This window comes from Motacilla alba, chromosome 4 (assembly GCF_015832195.1).
Source record: "Motacilla alba alba isolate MOTALB_02 chromosome 4, Motacilla_alba_V1.0_pri, whole genome shotgun sequence".
Lineage (NCBI taxonomy): Eukaryota > Metazoa > Chordata > Aves > Passeriformes > Motacillidae > Motacilla > Motacilla alba.
This window is the reverse complement of record NC_052019.1, coordinates 13,118,503-13,137,988: the sequence shown is the minus strand read 5'-3', so window position 1 is coordinate 13,137,988 and position 19,486 is coordinate 13,118,503. Positions and strand designations below refer to the sequence as shown.

Genomic DNA, 19,486 nt, shown 5'->3' with positions numbered 1-19,486 from the left:
TTAAACTACAACAAAAGACATTGAAATGCCTCAAGAAAACACAGCTAAAGTTTGTGAGAGGAGGGAGGACCTACCTTACTAGCTTTTTCTTTTATTCCCCAGTTTCTCAAAGTGGGAGAAAAACACAAATGTCCAAAACATGCAGAATTTGACCATATTTGCATATCAAGGTTTAATTACACAAATTAAGGTAGTGATACATTGAAGCCTATTTTTGTATTACATTACCTACCCCTACTTTTAGAGGGGAATACTTTGATAATATCTCTTAACCTTCAAGAAAATAAATGGTGAACCACTGCTTGCCAGTTTTCATGTATCTGAGAATGGGAGAATAATTTGTTACACAAATATCCCTGATTATTTTTAGTCCCTAGATGAAGAAAAATGAAACTTCAAACCTAAAACTACAGCTAGGCAGACTAAAAGGGTTTGACTTAGCTTGAAGCAAAGCTGGGATTGGGGTTATTTAAAATAGCTGGACAGGTTGGATAGGGCAAAGTTTGGCAAAGTTTATTTTCCTAGCTTGATTTCCAGGGCTGACTTTCACAAGAAAGTAACATGAGTATATATTTCTACCCTAGGCTTGTTCTGCATCCTTTTTAGGCGCATTCAGCCTTGAGAGGAATGTGTGTACTCCAAGCTCAGGCAGTGCTTGCTGCTCTCAGGGGACTGGAGCCTTGCAACTCAAGATTTGAGCAAGCATGGGACTGGCTGAGGTTGCAATGCATGCAAAGGCATTTTGATTCTTTCCTCTCCACAGAGATCAAGTCACATCTAAGGCTAGAACAAGTCGTTATATCAATGAGGATGCTCCTTGAGTCAGAACACAGAGCTTGGTCTGTAGGGTTAGCAATTCAAGTGATCTTTCAAAAAGATCACCAGTTCTCCAAAGATTTTGAGAAGTAATGAACAATTCCTGAGTGTTATAACACTGCTCAAATGTCTTGGTCTCAGAAATTTTGAAATATTCTTTGATGTTCAACCAAAAGGAACTTAGATGCTGGGTACTCTGCCTTCAGGATTGAGTCCAAATTTCCCATCCTCAGAGGGCTTCATTTTGTGGCATCATCTTTCTTTATAACACAAATTACTTAAAAAGTGTTTCCTTTCCACCTGGAGTGAACCTGTACAAGGCAGCAGCTCTGATCTCACCTCAGGGCATGACCTCACAACATAAAAGCCTTCACTTGTCAATATTTAATTCAACATTTACTAAATGGTACATAGATGTTAGGCTGATTTCACTGGTAATAACTTTGCAAAGATTTAACTAGCTTTACTCTACGTGGAGGGTAATGTTGGAAATAACCCTAACATAATAAAAAACATTAAACTCATGGCTCATAAGATTTTTCCTAAATGATGACACACCAGACTTGCATGTGTACATAAGAAAAAATGGTTAAAACAACAGTAATGGCCCACACAGCAAAGAGTAATTATTAACCACTTTTTCTTGCAAAATAGCTGGAAAATACTTTGCTGTGGCTTATCCTATGAACTGTCATATAAAATCAACAAAAAACTATTTTAAAATATTCAATATTCTTGTTCTGTTCTCACCAGATCTGTTTGATCTCCTTGTACAGAAGCATAAGGATTTGGAACTTTGAGTTTTTTAAGACGAAAAAACTGCTAAATAGAAATGGTCAGTGTCCTGGCTTTTCTCTCAAAATTGTGGTTTTAGCAGTACAGGAAGCAGTGCATTTCATCAATGACATGCAGCCATAAAAAGGCACGAAATTCCAGTTTTGGTGGTTTGACTAAGTGAGAAGCTAGATATTCTCTTTCACAAGCAAAGTATTTATGGATATGGTTAATTTTCCTATGGAATTACCTTAAAACTAAACTGTATGCTACTCCTTTGCGAGATCAAAACATTTTTGTAGACCCAAAATCTTAGCATCAGTTTGGGCCTGCATTTCCAAAGGGACCTATCCATCTTTACGTGTGAATGAGCACACACATAGTTACAGACACTGTACACCCTCTGGTTATCACATTTTCTCTAGCATTTGTGTTTCCAACTTCCTAACAACAAAAGAAAGCATTCCAAACAGCAAAATTTCACAGCCTTCTGTTTGAATAGCCACTTGTAAGCTTTTAACATAGGCTTGCTTGTCATATTCTAATTTTTCTGTTTTGTTTATAATTTCTTTCTTGTGTGATTTCTAACATAGAAGTTCATGTTCTGATTGTGCTGTTTCTTGGTCATGTCTGTGTAAGTTGCCCTTGAGATGGTTTCTTTGTACTCTTGATCAAGATGAAACAGGGCAAACTAATAAACCTGAATCCATAGTTTGGGAAAACTTGGATCAAAGAGGTAGATTTAGTTTGAAACAATCAGTTTTATCATGAATGAGCTGCTCTTCAATGATCATTGAACTAATGCTCCTTGAACATGCATGTGTGTCCAAAGTATACATAACTATGTAAAACTTGGTTTATAACATTACAGTACCAGCTTTATAGCCCTTCTTGTTTATTTTCCTGTCCTTGTGCTAAACATGGGATATGCTGAGTAACAGCTCCTTTCCAGTAGTGACAGATGCTACTAAGAAGTAGAGCATCTTGATTTAAGTTTTCATAACCTAATCACCTTGGATTAATTTTAAAGCTGTAGAAGTTTCAGTTAAAATGTAGATTATCTAAAATGAAAATTAAGCATATACAAATCTGGAAGGTATCATCTCTCACTTGTAGCTGAGACATAAGATTTGTTTGAAATTCACCTGTCTGCTGCCTCATTCTTACTCCAGAGAATGCATCTCCTATTTTCTTTTAGCCACCATGTTACATAGAGCTAAAATACAAGACTGTACTTCCTGTTAATTGTAAGATATTGGATTCCAAGTCTAAAGACACTTTTACATAAAATATGCTAGGGGATCTTAAGGAGAATTTCTTTCCTGCTGCTCAAAAGGGGTGTTTTCTTTGATTAGCATCTTGCAACTGGAGGAGGATGCCTATGTTAACCTGCAGAAAATCTGATGCTAATATCTTTTGAGAACCTCAGCAAGGTTTATGTAACAGGGTCAGAGGTGATCCGTACGAGCTGCCAGAACAATCACAACTTGAAATACAAACCAAGTACCACATGCTCAATAATCCCACTTTCCCCAAAAGAACAAGGTTACTTCAAATTACTTCAAAGTTTACAGTTTCAGCCAACTCACCTCTGTACAGCTGCTTCTCTACCTAACATATCTTGGATACCTTAACATCTGCAAATTTAGGAATAATACAACTAAATTACCTATCAGGTCCTTAAAAAAATGCTGATGAGACTGATGTAACATACCTTGAATTTTCCAAGAGAGCAATAGGTGTAGGATCAGGGAAAAGCCAAAGGTGCCAGATGGCACCTTTTTACAATGGAGTGTTCTTATCTCTCTTAGCTTTGGGATGTAAGGAATTTATAACAATGTCAAAACTGCTACACCCTTGTCCTGATCCATATTTTGTTCAATTTTTAAACTAATGCTGATATGGAGCACCTTTGGCACAAAAGGATATGGCACAAAGCCAGAACAGCAGACAGGGTAAATCTTTTTTATTGACTACTGAGAGGCTAATTAGTGTACAGTATGTTCTGTACTGTACTGTGCCAGACTTCTATCATCTTGCAAAGGGGCAAATCCTCACAAATACCACACAGCATCTCACATGCTGAGCTACTGGCCACTGTTAAAAGCTATTTACAGCATGTGGAATGCTGTGGGTGTTCCTCAGTGTAGTCACTTGTAATCAGGTAAAAGTATAAGAATGCAGGTCCTAGCCTTAGGCACTTGCATTTCAAATATCTAATGGTTCAAATTCGGGAAGCAAAGCTTTTTTCACAGTTAGTGGTATCTGAAACAAAGACTTCTTGTAGGGTGTCACAGCCATACAAGGCAGTTTGTTTTCTATTGGGCAAAAAAGAGACATTGCATGAATTCCAGCTGAAGCGTCATACTAGTCTTTGTTTTTACTGTTAATTATTTATTACTTCTGAAATGGTATAAAAGAGTTAAATCTGGCTTTACATTTAACTCCGATTTTAGAGGAGAAGTTGTCAGCAGCCATTCTGAGGAGGGCTGCTTCTGAACTGCACTGAACTTCACTGGAAGAGAAAAGCACTTCAGATCAGTGGTGAGTAGCATCTAAAAGTTGGACTTGGCACTTTGCAGCAAATTTGACAATGTTCTCAAGGGGTTGACTTGGAGAGGGAAGAATAGATTTATCTTGGTGTAAACCAATGTTTTGAAATTTATATACAAATAATTTCCTGTGCTAGCCAAATACTCAGCTTCTATGTAACTAGTCATTAACTCTGAAATCTGTCTTCCTATCCTAGTGTAACACATTTCTATGGAAAATAGCTTTAATTTTAACCAGATTTTTTTAGAAGAAAATCCACCAAAACGCAACAACAACCCACAACAGAACACTTCACTTTGAGATAGAAACTCAGTCTTTCCACTTCTAAGTATAAGAGGTCAGATTGTGACTTGTATGAAATATTGAAATGCAAATATAATCATTCATCATTTTGCAAAGGCACTTTAGGATGGATACAACAGGTAGAGGAAAAAAAGACATACGTGGTTTTTACCACTATGTTAACTAATTACTTATGAGACGTATTTCTGGGAGCCGGGGTGTCCACAGTATTTGAGAATAACTTTTTCTAAATAGTTCAGTACCATAGGAATGCCCTGTGTCTAATTAAAGTCATACCCCATCTGATTCCATCAATGGTATTTTAATATTGGGACTCCCAGACATTTTTCATAAGCAGTATAGGAAACATTGACTTGTACAGTCTCACTAGAGACAGAATAGATCTAGATTAACAAAACTGCTTGAGAAGAAAATAATCCCTTCAGTTTTTAATGAAGTTCCATTGTACCTATTTACATAACCAGATAGTTATGTCACTTACCAGGATCTAATGTACAGATTGTTACTGCTTTGGAGACACACTTAGAATGGGTTTTTCACATTGGATGCTCTAATTAATCAATCTTTTAATTAATCAGTGGTGGATTTCTTCTATCTGAGTGTGTGTATGTGCACTTTATGGTACCAGGGAGAGAAGCACATTCATTGTAGTGCACACCACAAACTAGGGGCAGAGACATCTGTCTTGAAGCACAGGCAAGTCCTCAGCTTGCATGCCTTACACTGCAAGAACAGCTCAATTTTTGAAAGGCACAAGCAGTCAGCAACAGAAAACTTCTGCTCTAGCTGAGTAGAAAAAAGATAGCAGCGCACAAGCTATGGAATAAGAGTGAGATGCAAAACGTTTCTCCTCCATGCTCTTTTGCCAGAGTTTTAGAGCTGAAACAAAAAAAAAAAAAAAGGGGGGGGGGGGAAGGTATTTTGAAACATGGACTTATTTCCAGTACAAAGCATAGCAAACCAAAGTAATTAAGTTGGGCAATTTTGCCTCCCTCCCAAAGGCAAAAATTATTAGCTATCATGGACAATAAGATTTACTGAGTCTGTTTGGGTTATTTTTACACCAGTGTTTTCCAAAGCTTTGCCATTCACACCTTTCGGTGGTGCTGTCTCTCTTGGTGCTTCTTTTTCCTGCTTTTAAAAGAAAGGATAATATTCTGTGCTGCAGTTGAGAGAGATGTGTCCTGAGAGGTATAAAGCCCTTTCCATCCCTGAGAGGTCATACTAGTTTATAATTACAAGTGAGTTTTGTCAGCTGGAGGCTGCTCTTCCACATTTCTCCTGCCCATAGTAGTGCAATGTTGACACAGACATTATTTTCTATGGAGTTTGGTACTTGGGAGGCAGATAGGGAAGCTGTGCATGCTCATCATGAGGAATTTGTGACAGGAGAATCTTTTATATGACAGATAAACTGCCTGCAGCTTGTTTGTGTTTTGCAGTGGGTGGGATGACCAGGGCCTTGGTGTTAGTCCAAGCTCATCTGATGAAGATGGCAAATGGCTCAATGGCTACTGAGCCTTGTGCTCAGCCTGGACAACAATAATTGATCCAGTCCACGTTTTATACCCTTCTTTGTCTGGCTTGGTCTTGTTGGTTTTTTAGCATCTGTGTCCTTTAACTCAGTTTTTCTGAGGTGGTCATCTCCTTGTGATTTCATCATCTAACTTAGCAAACATGGTTGTTTAGAATCTTAGTTCACCTGAACTGCTCTCTTTGCATATTTGCCTTTTCTGAACAGCTTTCCAACAGCTTTTATTTTTCCTGACTCGCAGTCAGTAAGTGAAAGTTGAATGTTCAATCGAAGTTCAGAATTAAACCTGGATTACAGTTGGTTTATTCATACCTCTCCCAAGTCAGTTTGCTGTGCCAGTCATAATGTTCCTTTTTTGTGAGCTGCTGAGCCTTCCTTGCCAAAGCTAACAATTCATAGGACTCAGCTGGATTCCATGTCCTACCAGTGAACTCAACCCATACATCACCGAATAAACTGTTGGATAAATAGATAAGCAAAGTGTAGCTGAAATGGAAGATGCCCTGGGCCTGACATAAATGAGCCTTTCCTGATTTGTGAGTCAGCTCCTGGCTAACTGTACAAGCTATGGAACAGAAAAATCTAATCTATTGTGACAAAGGAAAAAATATTGAATGAATATCTTTGGTTCAACAACTTTAGCAACTTTACCTGGTACTAGCAATATGAACTTCAGAGGGAAGGAATACTTTTCCACATTATCTACTAAAATTTTTCAGTGAGTGATAAACAGCAGCATCAGAGCAAATATGAGCTTTTTATTCCCCTAAGTGGATCATCACTTCCTTAGATTTTGTCAAACTCTGCAGTCTGAAGATCAGGTTTCTGCTTGCTGTAATCATGTCTCTGCTTCCCTGTAATCATGTCTCTCTCCTGACAGAAGTCAGTAAGATGCAAAATTAACATTGACAAAGCCATACAGTGATTTCTACTCCATCCCCAGTCCAGATTTCTTATTTTTTGCATCAACTAGAATGTCTGTTCTGGATATGGTAATGTTCCTTTTGCTACAGTCAAGTTGATGTCTCAAAAGAGTAAAAGAGGGTTACCTGTAATATAGGAAGGATAGCTCAATCTTAACACTTACACTGATGGTGCATTGCTAGCAATTAAACTTTCCAGACACAACAGACATGTCTTAAAATGATTTAAAGGTGTTCTGAAAAAAATTCAGCCACATAAAAATAAGTTCAGTGAGGGAAGGCAGACATAAGTTATCCTGCTAGTGGCTTAGCCGTGAGATTATGTCTCCTTAGATGTTTAGCAGATTGTTTCCAACTTTGTTGTTTCTGTTTCAGTGCTATGACCCATATACTCTTTATCTTGTCAGCTCTTAAATTCCAGTTTGGTGATGCCTTGTTTGTGCTCTGTCAGAACCTTCATTAATTTAATTATCTAAATTATCCATATATGAAATCTGTTTGGGATGTGGGAGCTTCAGTGAACAGGTCATGACATTATTTTTCATATACTTGTTAAATGTGACATGGGACAGGAGAACTGTTTGATGAGATTAAGGCTCTCTCCTATAAAGTGAAATACATTTCTATGAAAGCCTTTTTTGAAGAACAATTTAGCAGGAATTGACTAAGGCCCCTGGAAGCAGAGGAAAAGGAGGTTATTTGCAGGTTGTTAGTACTGACTGCACTGGTAGGAAGAGAGGGAAGAAGGTAACTTTTCTGGCTTTAGTGCTTCAAGGATGTTGTTACCTCTCTGGATTCTCTTACTTAAAAGCTCAGACTGGTTGCTTGGAACCATCTGATATAATGGCCTCAGTGATGCAAATGTCTCATAGAAGTGATTTCATCCTAAAACCCTCTTGTAAGTGTGATGGCCTCAACAACCCAGTGTGCTGCTTCACCAAACTGCCTGTTACTCCCCATGTCTCATGGCTACTGTCTGGTAGACTCCCATCTGGGACAACTGTATTCAGGACTGGATCTATCATTACCATACAATACACCTTTTATTCAGGACTGGATCTATCATTACCATAATGGCCATGTAAGCAAAAGTCTTGAAATGCATTATCATCTCAAGATGTTGAAGCAGAATAACGCAGTAATCCATGTTCAAAATTAACTGAACAAACTGGCCGACTGCCCAAGATCATACAATGAAGCACCATGTAAATGTCAGATTGTCTCTGAAACCAGTTTAATTTCTTCATAAATTAAGATTAAAATGCCCTTTAACATTATTTAAGTACACATGATGACGTACAAGCAAGAATTTGCTTGACAGAACAGTAAATAAATGGACTCCTCCTTTGCAAATGTGCAATGACCTAGATAGTATAGGTCTAATAATCGTCAGAATCACACTAACAATTAATCCAAATGCCCTGGCTGCAACCCAGCCATAGTAATGTAGTTCCACCTGACTGACTAAACTACTTTTGTAGTTGCAGTGGGTCTGATGTTCCTACTCTAATAGTGACAGCGTATCTACTAAAGAGCCTGTATCTTTTTTCCCTGCTGAACAGTAGCACAACTTTCCTTCTTTTCTTCCTCAGCTATTATTTCACAAGGTAACAGAATGGTGAACAAACAGCAAAGCAACGGCATGACGAAAGAAAATAATGCAGTAAAGAAAAAAGTGGTGAGTGAATTCATCAAATCTTCTGTCAAGGCATTTGTTTGCTATTTGGAGACTGGTGGTAGAAAATAATTATAAAATGATGATTTGGAACCTATACAAATACTTACTCATTTTTGGAGTAGCATATGTTTAGTTTCTGTAACTAACCAACAGTAATTGGAAAGGGTCAAAAACTGTGAGTGTGTTAAGGTGAAAAATTATGTACATATTAATCACATGTAGCCATGGTATTTGTATTTGAGTATGAGTTGAACTAATTGCACCGATTTAACATGAAACAAAACAAAACACAGGTGTCTGATTCATCTCAAATACACTCTATATATTCCGGGGGCTTGATTCTCCTAACTTGACTCTTTTTTTGACTCTTAAAACAATTCAAAGGGATGATAAATGTTGTCCAGATCTTCTATCAAATGTACAATAATTGTACACACACATGAGTATCCTCTGGCTTTCGATTCAAACACCAGTCATCTTGATCTGAGCCCATGACATCTCGAAGTTCCTGCATCATAAACTGTTTCCCAGCCTGCATTGCTCAGTGGCATTACTTACTATGTCTCTGAGAGCTCTAAAATAGTTCTGAGGTATGTAACGTATCAGAAGTGAAAACAGCTCAGATTTACACCAGTATCAGCTACAGTCACTTGGGGACAATTCCCAGATGCACTTAATACTCATCATTGCCAACTAGAAAGTGTCATTTAACTCTCAGCAGTTCAAAATTCCGTGTTTGCAAGTACCTTCAAATATAATAGCCGAAAGCTTTTATCTTCCCCAGGTGGCATGTCTAATCCCCATCCTTAACACAGCAGTAGTGTGGTGTGTCAGATCTAAACCTCCCAAGGCTGTGGAAACATACTTAACATCTTAATTGGCTACAAGGCTTGTGGTACCTTCACCTTCCAGCCTCGGCAACACGGAAGTCTTCCCCACCTTAGGCTAGAGTCTTGCTCACAGAAAGGCTTCCCGGATCTCCAGTCGGGACCGCGGCAGGGCCCCTGCAAGCCGGGGTCCCCCAGTCCCGCTGCCACTCGGCGGCGGGGCCGCGATAGACACTGGTCGTGACATTCCCTGCCCTATCTGCTCTGCTGGGTAAAACCCCGCCGAGGGACGGGGCCTGTCGGGCAGCCCCAGGCACGGCGGCGGGCGGGCACATTCTCCTAAGTTATGTGCGAGCACGCACAGAAGTGAACTCGTGTTCCCCATCGCTCGGGTCCTGCCCGCAGCCCCGGGCACCGGCTCTGTCCGCTCCCGAGAGCCGCGTCCTCCCGCGGCCGGGGCAGGGACAGGGGCAGGGACAGGGACAGGGGCAGGGACAGGGGCAGGGACAGGCGCTGGGGCAGGGACAGGGGCAGGGACAGGGACAGGGACAGGGGCAGGGACAGGCGCTGGGGCAGGGACAGGGGCAGGGACAGGGGCAGGGACAGGGGCTGGGGCAGTGCCGGCGCGGCCCCGACGCCCCCGAGCGCCCGGCGCGCCCCCCCGCCGCCGCCGCCCCCCGCGGCCGCGCCCCGCTGCCCCCGGCGATGCGCGGCCGTTGCGCCCGTGCGGCGGCGGCATGGACGGAGCGGCGCAGCCCGAGGCGGACACGCTGGTGAAGCGGCGAGCGGGGGGCGACGGCCGCGCCCGCCGGAGAGTAAGTACTGCGGGGCAGCTTCCCGTGCTGCGGGAATGCCCGCAGCCCTCACCGCGGAGCGGGAGCGAACCCGGCGGGGCGGGCGGGGAAGCTCGGCCTGCGATGCTCACGCCTCGGGGAGGATTAACGGGAGAGGGGGTGATTCCGATCCTCTCTGGCGGGGTGGGGAGGGTGGTGCACGGAGGCTGCGGGAGCCGGAGGAACAGCCCGGGGCTTCCCCTACAGCCAGGCGGAGCTCAGGTCGCGCAGCCCTTCCCCGCTCGGGAAGTTGTTGGTGCCGGTGCAGGGAGGCCGGCGGCGGGCAGAGCTGAAAACACCGCAGCCGCCGAGCCGGGTCCCGGGGATGCGCGGGGGTCAGCGCGGGGCCGGTGTGTGCCGGGCCGGGGGCGCAGCCGCTGCCGCAGCTGGCGAGGGCTGAGCGAGGCGAGGGCGCTGCTGCTGCTTCCTCGCTGCTGCCCAGGACCAACCTGTTGGCAAGCTGTCAGGGCAAGGGCAGAGCCAGGGAGAGAGGGACGGATGTTTCCATTCATCGCCCGCAGCCCCGAGGCAGAGCTGCCGGAGGGCGCCGGGACCGCGGGCACCTGCCGGGAGCGCCTGGCCCGCGCCGGACCTGGGTCTCCCCAGTATGGTGCTCCAGAGTCCAGCTTTTCTGTGGCAATTAACAATATCTATTAAAAAATTCTAAACTATCTTATGCATGCATGCAATGTTTACCACTAACAATTGTGCTTAATTTTATTCTGAGGAGGGGGCTATAACTAACCAAAGTACAATACTCTAAACTGTGTTTTGAAAACTGAAAACTGCCATGCAGTAAATTAAAAAAAAAAAAAAAAGAAAAGACAAATTGAGACTCGTGGTAGCCAGCACAAATATTTTGCTCCATACTGAACAAGGACAGGAGTTGAGGAAAACATCTGTAGACTACAGTGCCCTCGGATCTGTGATTAGACCGAAAATGTGGGCTTTCACAAGTAAGCAGTCCTCGGCTATCTGCAGGTCTTTGCTGTGAGCTGACATGCAGCTTTCCTGACTGAGCACTTATTGCTGTGGTGATGGTGACACGTTCCTGCCCCTGGGCTGGCAACAGCGGCGCATGAGCGCACGTATGGCCGTGAAGCCAAGGAACACCTGTGAAGGAGGCGTGGTTGCCTTCTTGTTTCCTGGCCATTTTAAAAGACACTGGGGGTTATGTTTATCTTTCCTGTCCTTTTACTAATGTTGCCACAGGGTAAATTTTTTTTGAGCAACAGTTTGATGATTTTTTTTTCATTCTTGCTTCATTGTGCTTTTGTCTTTATCTGGTGTTGCTGAAACCTGAGCAAATATTTAAAATAGTGAATGGGGAGACAGGCCATGGAGAAGTTGGTGTTCCAAGTTCCAAAACCTCTGAATTGAGTGAGTCTGAAGTTTTCTGCAGCAGCCTGTATACTTAAAAACTCCGCGGTATTGAATAAGTTTCTAAACCAAATTATCGCAGTGCAAGATTTTCTAAGCACTTCTGTGATTTGCCCTGCAGTATCTTCCACTTAGCCTCACGTGCATATAATTTGCCTGTACTGAAATTTTTGTGCATTCATTGATGTTTTTAATAACCATTAGGCTATATGTTCCAAATAATTTTGACTGTAGGATTTTTCTGATGTGTCTAATGTTGTTGAAGTAGAGCCTTCTAGAAATATTGCATCAAGATTGCTGCATAACACTTGGGAACTCATTGTTTATGAACCCTTTGAGAGCAGCCTGGTAGACCACCAGAAGTATTTTTCCTAGCATCATTCATTCAGAGTAGTAGCAATTTCTTCTAAGACCGGGAATGTTTGTGCATAGCAGAGAAATAATAAGCACTCAATATGAGGTGTTATCATCAGAAGTTAAATAAAGCCTTAGGTCAAGTTTCTACATTTTGTTAACAAAGTAATGGTGCAAACTCTGTGTGTGTGTGTGGCAGGCTCATTTTAAGAAGCTGGATAATAACAATAAATTGTGTTTGGCTTATGTAATGATCTCAACGGGATATATTTCGTACACAAGGCTTTTCGCCCCCTGCACACTTCCTCCTGACCTGACCAAAAGCAGGCTGGTTAATGAACTGTGTAATCTCTTAAAAGGTTCCCACATCATGTGGAAGAAGTTAAAAACACTCAGCTGTCCTGCAGGGTGCACTTTGAAAGCTCAGAGTTGGCAGCTACGAATGGGGCAGACCCCACATGTGCTGGGTTGTACACTGTGCTCCTCACCCTGGCACCTGGGTATCTCATCCCTTCTCCACAGGTGACAGAGCCTGTGACAATAGTGTGGCACAGAAGCTCTGGTACATGCCCATAGCCATGGCGTGTTCACCTGCCCTGCTGTGCCCACAAGGCTGGCGGAGCTGGTTCCAGTCCACTGTCACTGCAGCTGTGCCATGAGCCAGCTGCACAAACCTCCTTCGTGCTCAGGACCTGCACTTTCCAAAGTGAACACACGACTTTGTGCAGTGACAGAATGTATTCACTCATTAATCTGTTGTGGTGTGATGAGTGATGTAACTGAAGCTGAGTTTCTTAGGTCTGCTTAAGCAGATCTTCCTCCTTTTGAAAGGATTGAGGCTTCAGTGAGTGAGGAGGCTGGGCATAAATAGCAGTGAACTGTGCCTGAAATTCTGCATTCTTATCATAGCTGGGTTTTTTTGATTGAAAACACATTAAAAAGACATCCAGTTTAATACATTCAGAGTTGTCTTTCATTATCTACACAATGACATTTACAATTGACCAGCCACCCAAACATTACCTTCAATGTCTTTTGGAAATGTCTGGGAATGGTCTCTTCTGCCATACTCTGTCATCCAGCAGGAGAAGTGAATGGCAGAAAGTAATACTGGGGAAGTTGGAAAGGAATGCAAAATATCTCAAATCAAAGCAGTTCTACCTTTTATTCAATAGCTGATGTGGAAGCAGAAATTGCAGATTTGGGCTAAAAAGAATGTGAGGTGGATGAGGGGAGGAACCCTGAGGAGGGAGAAGTACAGGTGTGCCACTGTCCAAAAGGGCACTGGAGAGTGTGTGTGGCAACAAGTTACTGTTGGAAATTTGCATACAGATTGCAAAACCTAGTTTGTAGGCACCATTTTAATGATTTTGGTCACAATTTCATTAATCCTTTTGGTGGGGGGCGGGGGGGGTGTGGTGTGCTCACCATCTCATGTGTTTTCAGCCAAGTCAGATCTACCCGCAGATCTGTTGTATCACATATATGCTATATCTTACTTCACTGTGTTAGTGATACACTGTCAACAGCTTCCTTTGCTGAGATTATGCTTCCCCAGCATTTTACTTTTTGGTGCGGGAGCTGCTAGAATCCTTGCAGCAGAACTCTGTGAGGTTGAAAGAAGTTCAAATGTTCACTTATGCCTCCATAGATGTTAAGTGACATGCTGTCACTTCAAATGTAATGTTTCTCAGAATAAGCAGGGGGAAGTGTTTTAGGCTATTATTCTGCAGCAAGGACATCTGCCTGCAGGAGCTATGCAAGATAGCTAAGGAGTGCTTAAAACCTGAGGTACGTTAATTTTGAGTGTATTAGCAATGGCTGCATCTTTTCTTTGTTTTGCAGAATTGGTCTGGGAGTCTTATTGTAGCCTCCTTAATCGGTGCTTTTGGATCGTCTTTTCTTTACGGTTACAATCTGTCGGTGGTGAACGCTCCCGCAGGGGTAAGTGACTGACTAAAGTGGAATTTAATATCAGTAGAGGGCAGCCTTGTCCAACTATTCTTTCCTCAGCATCCGGCCTTTATAGCCCTCCTGATTACATAGTAGAAGGGGATTAAATCTCAAATGGTAACGTTCCTTTGCCCAAAACTTTCTTTCTGCTTCCCATGAGGTTTTCACATAAATTCAGTAAGTGTCAGAGCTAAATGCTGCTGTTGAGGTGAATGGGTGCACATGGTTTGCTGCTCACACTTCCAGGTCCAGGCTCATTATGACTCTTCTTGCACACTTTTATGTGGTAAAGTATTTGTAATATCTGACTGGTGAGTATTCAGTGGCTGCGTGCACATGTTCAGCAATTTCTGTTCACATCATCCAATTTTAGAGGGTTGCACAACATTTCATTCCCACAGTACTGATATTGTAAATAATGCCTCTGGTTTCCTCTTAAATAATGGGCCTCCTCTTCTGTGTTTTGTTGTTTTTTTTTTTTCTTGTTTGGTTCTGAATTCTAAACTTCTTCATCTATTGGCTGCAACATGTGGGATACAGTTGATGAATAGAGCACTGTAAAATCAGTATACAAAATTCGTGGGGATTTCATTAAAATATCAGTTATTACAAATGGAAATCTGAACACTTTGTTTTTACACTGGCTGTCTAGAGACCCTCAATTCAGGCAAGCACAGCAGGAAGCAATTCAGTGGAGTGGCAAGCAACACTATTTTGAAAAGTAGCTAGTAAATATTGGGAATTAAATGTAGAAAATCCATCTCAAATTAGTTCTTTTCCAAAGCTAAGCTCCTTCTTTTATGAAAAATTCCTAATAAAATATGTTGCTAGATTTCCACCTAAACAGGTTTTTCATGTTAAAACTGGATTCAATATTTATGCAAAAAACAAAAGGAGCATTTTTAAAAATTTATGTTCTATATGTGGATTTTATTTGGTAAGCTGTTGACCCAAAGGAGTAGGAAGAGACTCAGCCTATAGAAATCTTTAATTGCTTGCTTCATAACTTCTGGGAGTTTTTTTTCAAGTTCCTGTGCCTTATATACTGGTTATTCAAGGCTGGATAAATTGGATGTTAGCATGACATGTCCAGTCATCACTTCACCTTGCAGTCATCAGAGCATAAACACAGCTTAGAAAAAAACTCAGCAAGAAGCTGTAATTCCGTGAGCAATGGTATTGATTGTCCTGATAAAAAAATCCTTCTTGCACTGGGGCTTGGGGGTGTCAGCCTTGGGGCTGTCAACAGACCAGTGAGAATGAGCCAATTTCTAAACTTTTAAGTACCATTTAAAAAATGGACTGTGCTGGTAGTCAGAGCTTTCTGTCACTTTCTGCATAAGTAAGGGATAGAAAGGATGATGGGATGTGCTCCTTGGCAGCACTCAGAAAGTTCTCTTTGAATCATGCAATTTATTACAGTGGTGTGGGTGGGGAGGTTGAAGACGCAGCCCTGTGACAAATGTTAAATTCCAGGTCTTGTGCTTCATAACACTTGCAGGATTGTCTGGTTTTGTTTGAAATCTTTAGTACTGAAACTGGGCACTATGCTGAAGGCTTTGATTGTACCATTACAGATATGCATGAAATCTCCCTTGGTGTTCAGTGTTTGATTGAGAACTTCATAAGTCTCTTATTCATGCTAACCTGTACATTAGCTAGGGCTAAGGAGTAGTCCTACTGACAAGGAAGCTGGGTAGTTCAAGAAGAAAATACCACTCTGTCCTCTGGCCCTCTCTCCAGCTCCAGGATTAATGTGTGTCATCCATTTGCCTGCAACTGACCACTTTCCTGTCCCTGTCCCTGGAGCTGCAGGTTGAAGGGAGGAGCAAAGGCTGAGGTCACAGCCATGGTGGGCGACAGTGAGCCATATCAAAGCTGTGCTTCTTGCAGCACAACAAAAGGAAACTTTGCCCCATCTGTTTTCTCCTGTATGTGACTAAATCAGTCTGCTGCAATGTGACCCTACCCTTTGGGAATACTGATGTGAGATGACTGAGAAACACCAAAGCTGAGCATCTTGTAGCTGTAGATAAAAACAGCGTTGTAGGAGGTTATACTGGGAGTGCAGTAATTCCTACAACTTTTAAGCTGTTTCTTTTATAAACTTGGTAGGAAGAATAATTTCTTGTGGTAACATGCAGCTTACAGCTGATGTTGTCAGATTGTCCTTCTCTTCATAGGATACTGTGTATGTTCTGCCCCGTTTACTTCAGTACAATTCCTCTTACACTGAAGTCCTCCAGCCTTAGAGGAGGACTGATAACCCTTTGAGAAGTAGTGAAGAAAGGCTTGATTAGGACAGCTGACTAAAACACAGAATGTTTCCAGGATTCTTGAACTGAGCATGTCAGCAGGATGTCAGCAGGAGCTGATGGAGTGAAGGCAGTTAACTTAAGACTGAAGTGTTGAAGAACTATATGTAAATTCTTGTGTCCATTTTCTTTCAGTGCCACAAATTGTGTCAGCTCATCAAACCACAGGGGAATTCTCCTACAGTTCTTACTGGTGGGCTTTATTTCAGGTCATCTCATGAGGCAGAGTTAGTCTAACCTTCTGATTGTTGCAAGGGGGAAATAAGCTGCACATACTCTGTTCAGAGCTGAGATTGCTTCCCACTCAGTTCCCTGTAGTTCTGTGGGAAAGAGCATGGCCCATCACAGGTATGATTCCCTGAGAAACCCAGAATTACAAGTTTCCATGGGCTTGTTCAAAGAGTTACCAGAATTTATTAAAAACATATGGGAGCATTTGGCAATAGGAAAACAAAAGCTTTAATTGAATACAAGATGAAGCTGTCTTTTTCTGAGCTGGATTTCTACAGTTCATTTAATGGACTGATTGTGGCAATGCCTGTGAAACAATGATGTGCTTTGTGCTCTGTGAGGGAAGCAAAGTCCCTGCTACTTTCTGCTCTGCAGCCCTTGCCCTCTTCCTGCAGGAGGCTGCAGCCCTGCGTTCCTATGGCACAAACATACAGCCTGCTGTGACAGCTGGTTCAGTAGTTGTCACTGTGTGTGTATGACCTCTGTAACTACGGGGAAGGCAAGGAAAACATTTCTCTTGTTTTTAAAATATATCCATTAGATTTATATATATAAAACTTTATATATTCCTTATATTCCTCTTCTCGTTCTCATCCCAACACTTGAGAACTGAACTGAAGCAGTTGAGAAAATAAGACACTGATATCAGTCAGCCACCATTTTTTGTAGGCTTTGTTTAAAGGCTAAAAATTTTGTATACAGGTTTATGCTTTTAGTGTTATTGAGACACCTGATCAAAAATCCCAAGGGAGCTTTTACACAGAATTTCATGGATTCAAATCCAGTGGATTTGTTCTACCAGGTTTGTTTTGTTTCATGTGCATCTTCTGAAAATTTCTGTGTTTTATTAGCTTCCCATTGTTGGCAATGGGAGTCCAGAGAGAGGTGCTAGTACGTGTCAGAACATCCATCTATCTGTTACTAGAGAGTGTTTTAGTTTGTACTTTCTTTTCTTGAATATTTGCAGTTATTTGATGTCTCCTTGTAAATAACTAAACTATGCTGAGAAAATTAGTCATAACACAAAGGGAGAGTAATTTACATACTATTTTTAGCCATTATCATTAACAAGAAATACTAATAGTGTTCTAAAAATGTTTTCTCTTAGTAATCATTACTATCAGAAATAAATTTCAAATAGACAAGAAGATGTCTGAATCTAAATATAATCTGAATATTGGTGTTAAAGAACTAAGATGTTCTGACTTGATTTAATGGCAGATTCATTTGGAATCTTACTGTGAGACTTCTAAATGATTCAAGAACCAAAATTGCTTGTCTTTTTCATTTTTATTTTAAAAATTATTTTAAAATGTTTTTTTCCCTGTCTTTTTAGAAACATTCAAGATACGATGGGAGAAATAACCCTGTTCTTTTAATTCAGGGCACAAGAAGTTTACTAGAAATTTGATAGATGGAAGACAAGAAATTATATATCCTACCTTTACCTTTCTTAGGTATTTTGTAGATGGAGAGGTGATGGTTTTGGTTTGCTAAAAGCCCTCAAATAGAATATTTCATGGGTCCAAGGCCAGACTTTAGGCAAAGTTTGAAATTCCTAGTTTGTACAGGGAAAATGTTATGGCTTATTATGCTGAGAAGAAACTGGGAAGAAGTAATTAAATATACAATATTAAACTTTTGATACTGTAGAGCTTGAGAACTTTTCCCAAGCGTGTTGTGCCCTTCTGTAGTGACTGCAACTTCCTGCTACTTTATCCTGGCCAGAGCATCAGGCACCACAGTGGCATTTCCTTGGTTTTGAAACAGGAGCAGCATAAAAACAAGGAAGCGGGCTAAAAAGAAAGTAAATAGGAGATGTCTCTGCAGGCAAACAGAGACTGTGTTAAAACGCTGTCCTGGAGCTATGACATCTTTGCCTTTTAAAAAGATGAAGAATTTAATCTAATTAAACATCAGGGAAGGGAAGTTTCTAGAAGGCATTCTTCAAACACCTGTAGTTGTGCTCATGTGAGGAAAGCAGAGGAAGAGCCTAAACTTTGGCATGTTAAAGGCTAAAGAGTGATCTCATCCTGGACATTCTTGTCTACCCTGCGGAGTTTTTCCCCCATCGGGTTTGGCACTGCCATGTAGTTAGATGTGCTTGGACTGATTCCGTTTGTTTTATTACAGTTTTATCAGTAAATAGGGCCCCATTTTTTGGAGGAGGGAGACAGAATAGCAAGAGTGATTCTTGCAAGAAAGCTACTGCAGGTTTTTTTGGGTTTTTAATTCTGTTTCTCTCAGTTGTATTCCTAAAGTGTGATTTTTTTTTTTTGCACATATTTTTATTATTATTTATTTTCTTTCAGTATATCAAGAAGTTTTACAATGAAACTTGGGAGAGGAGATATGGCTTCTCAGTGGATGAAGGCACGCTGACACTCCTCTGGTCCATAACCGTTTCCATTTTTGCCATCGGTGGCCTTGTGGGTGCCATTATTGTGACCCCAATAGTGAAGTTTTTTGGAAGGTAAGTGTTTTGGAAAACTTGCATTTTCAAAAGTAGTTTCTCACTTAGTCTGTCTAGAAGGTTTTACTTTTATTAAAAAAAAAAAACCAAAACAAAACAAATCTTTAAATTCTGAAAACTTACTGTGCATCATTTGAGTCACAGAAGCCCAGAAGCTCTGAATGGGCAGTGGGTTGAGATGTCAAGGAGTGTGACTTGTCAAGTATGCCAAAGGAAAATACCATAAAATAGAAATGATTTCACAAAGGACTGGCAGAATCTTATTTCATGAGTTTACTGGGTATCTTACTGTAAACAAACAAAGCTATCAACATATCTCCTTTGCTTCTTAACAGCATTTGCTGTCATATGGTAATAAAAATTTACTCCTTTTTCAATCCTTCATCATAGTCCAGTTCTCCAAACTGTATTTTGAGTTGACACAAGGATTGAAAAAGGAGTAAATTTCCTCATTGTAAATCCAATATTATTTGATTTCTTTTAGTCAGTTAAATCACAGGAGAACATCATCATGGAGGTTTAAATATGAGTGTAAACTT

The 19,486-nt window shown here is 41.3% G+C and overlaps 1 protein-coding gene across 4 annotated transcripts in view; it reads left to right on the top strand.

Annotated features, from left to right (window-relative positions):
* Nucleotides 1-19,486, top strand: part of SLC2A9 (solute carrier family 2 member 9) — a 99,616-nt gene that overhangs the window by 9,908 nt on the left and 70,222 nt on the right. For 2 of the 4 annotated variants that reach the window (XM_038135664.1, XM_038135663.1), the window contains exons 2-5: nt 4,047-4,134; nt 8,496-8,581; nt 13,821-13,919; nt 18,787-18,947. In XM_038135664.1, the coding sequence (XP_037991592.1) occupies nt 8,519-8,581; nt 13,821-13,919; nt 18,787-18,947 (323 nt within the window). In that variant the 5' untranslated portion in view covers nt 4,047-4,134; nt 8,496-8,518. Of the gene's footprint in view, nt 1-3,801; nt 4,135-8,495; nt 8,582-10,031; nt 10,224-13,820; nt 13,920-18,786; nt 18,948-19,486 lie in introns of those variants that run through there. The other 2 variants (XM_038135661.1, XM_038135660.1) reach the window with 2 other exon arrangements.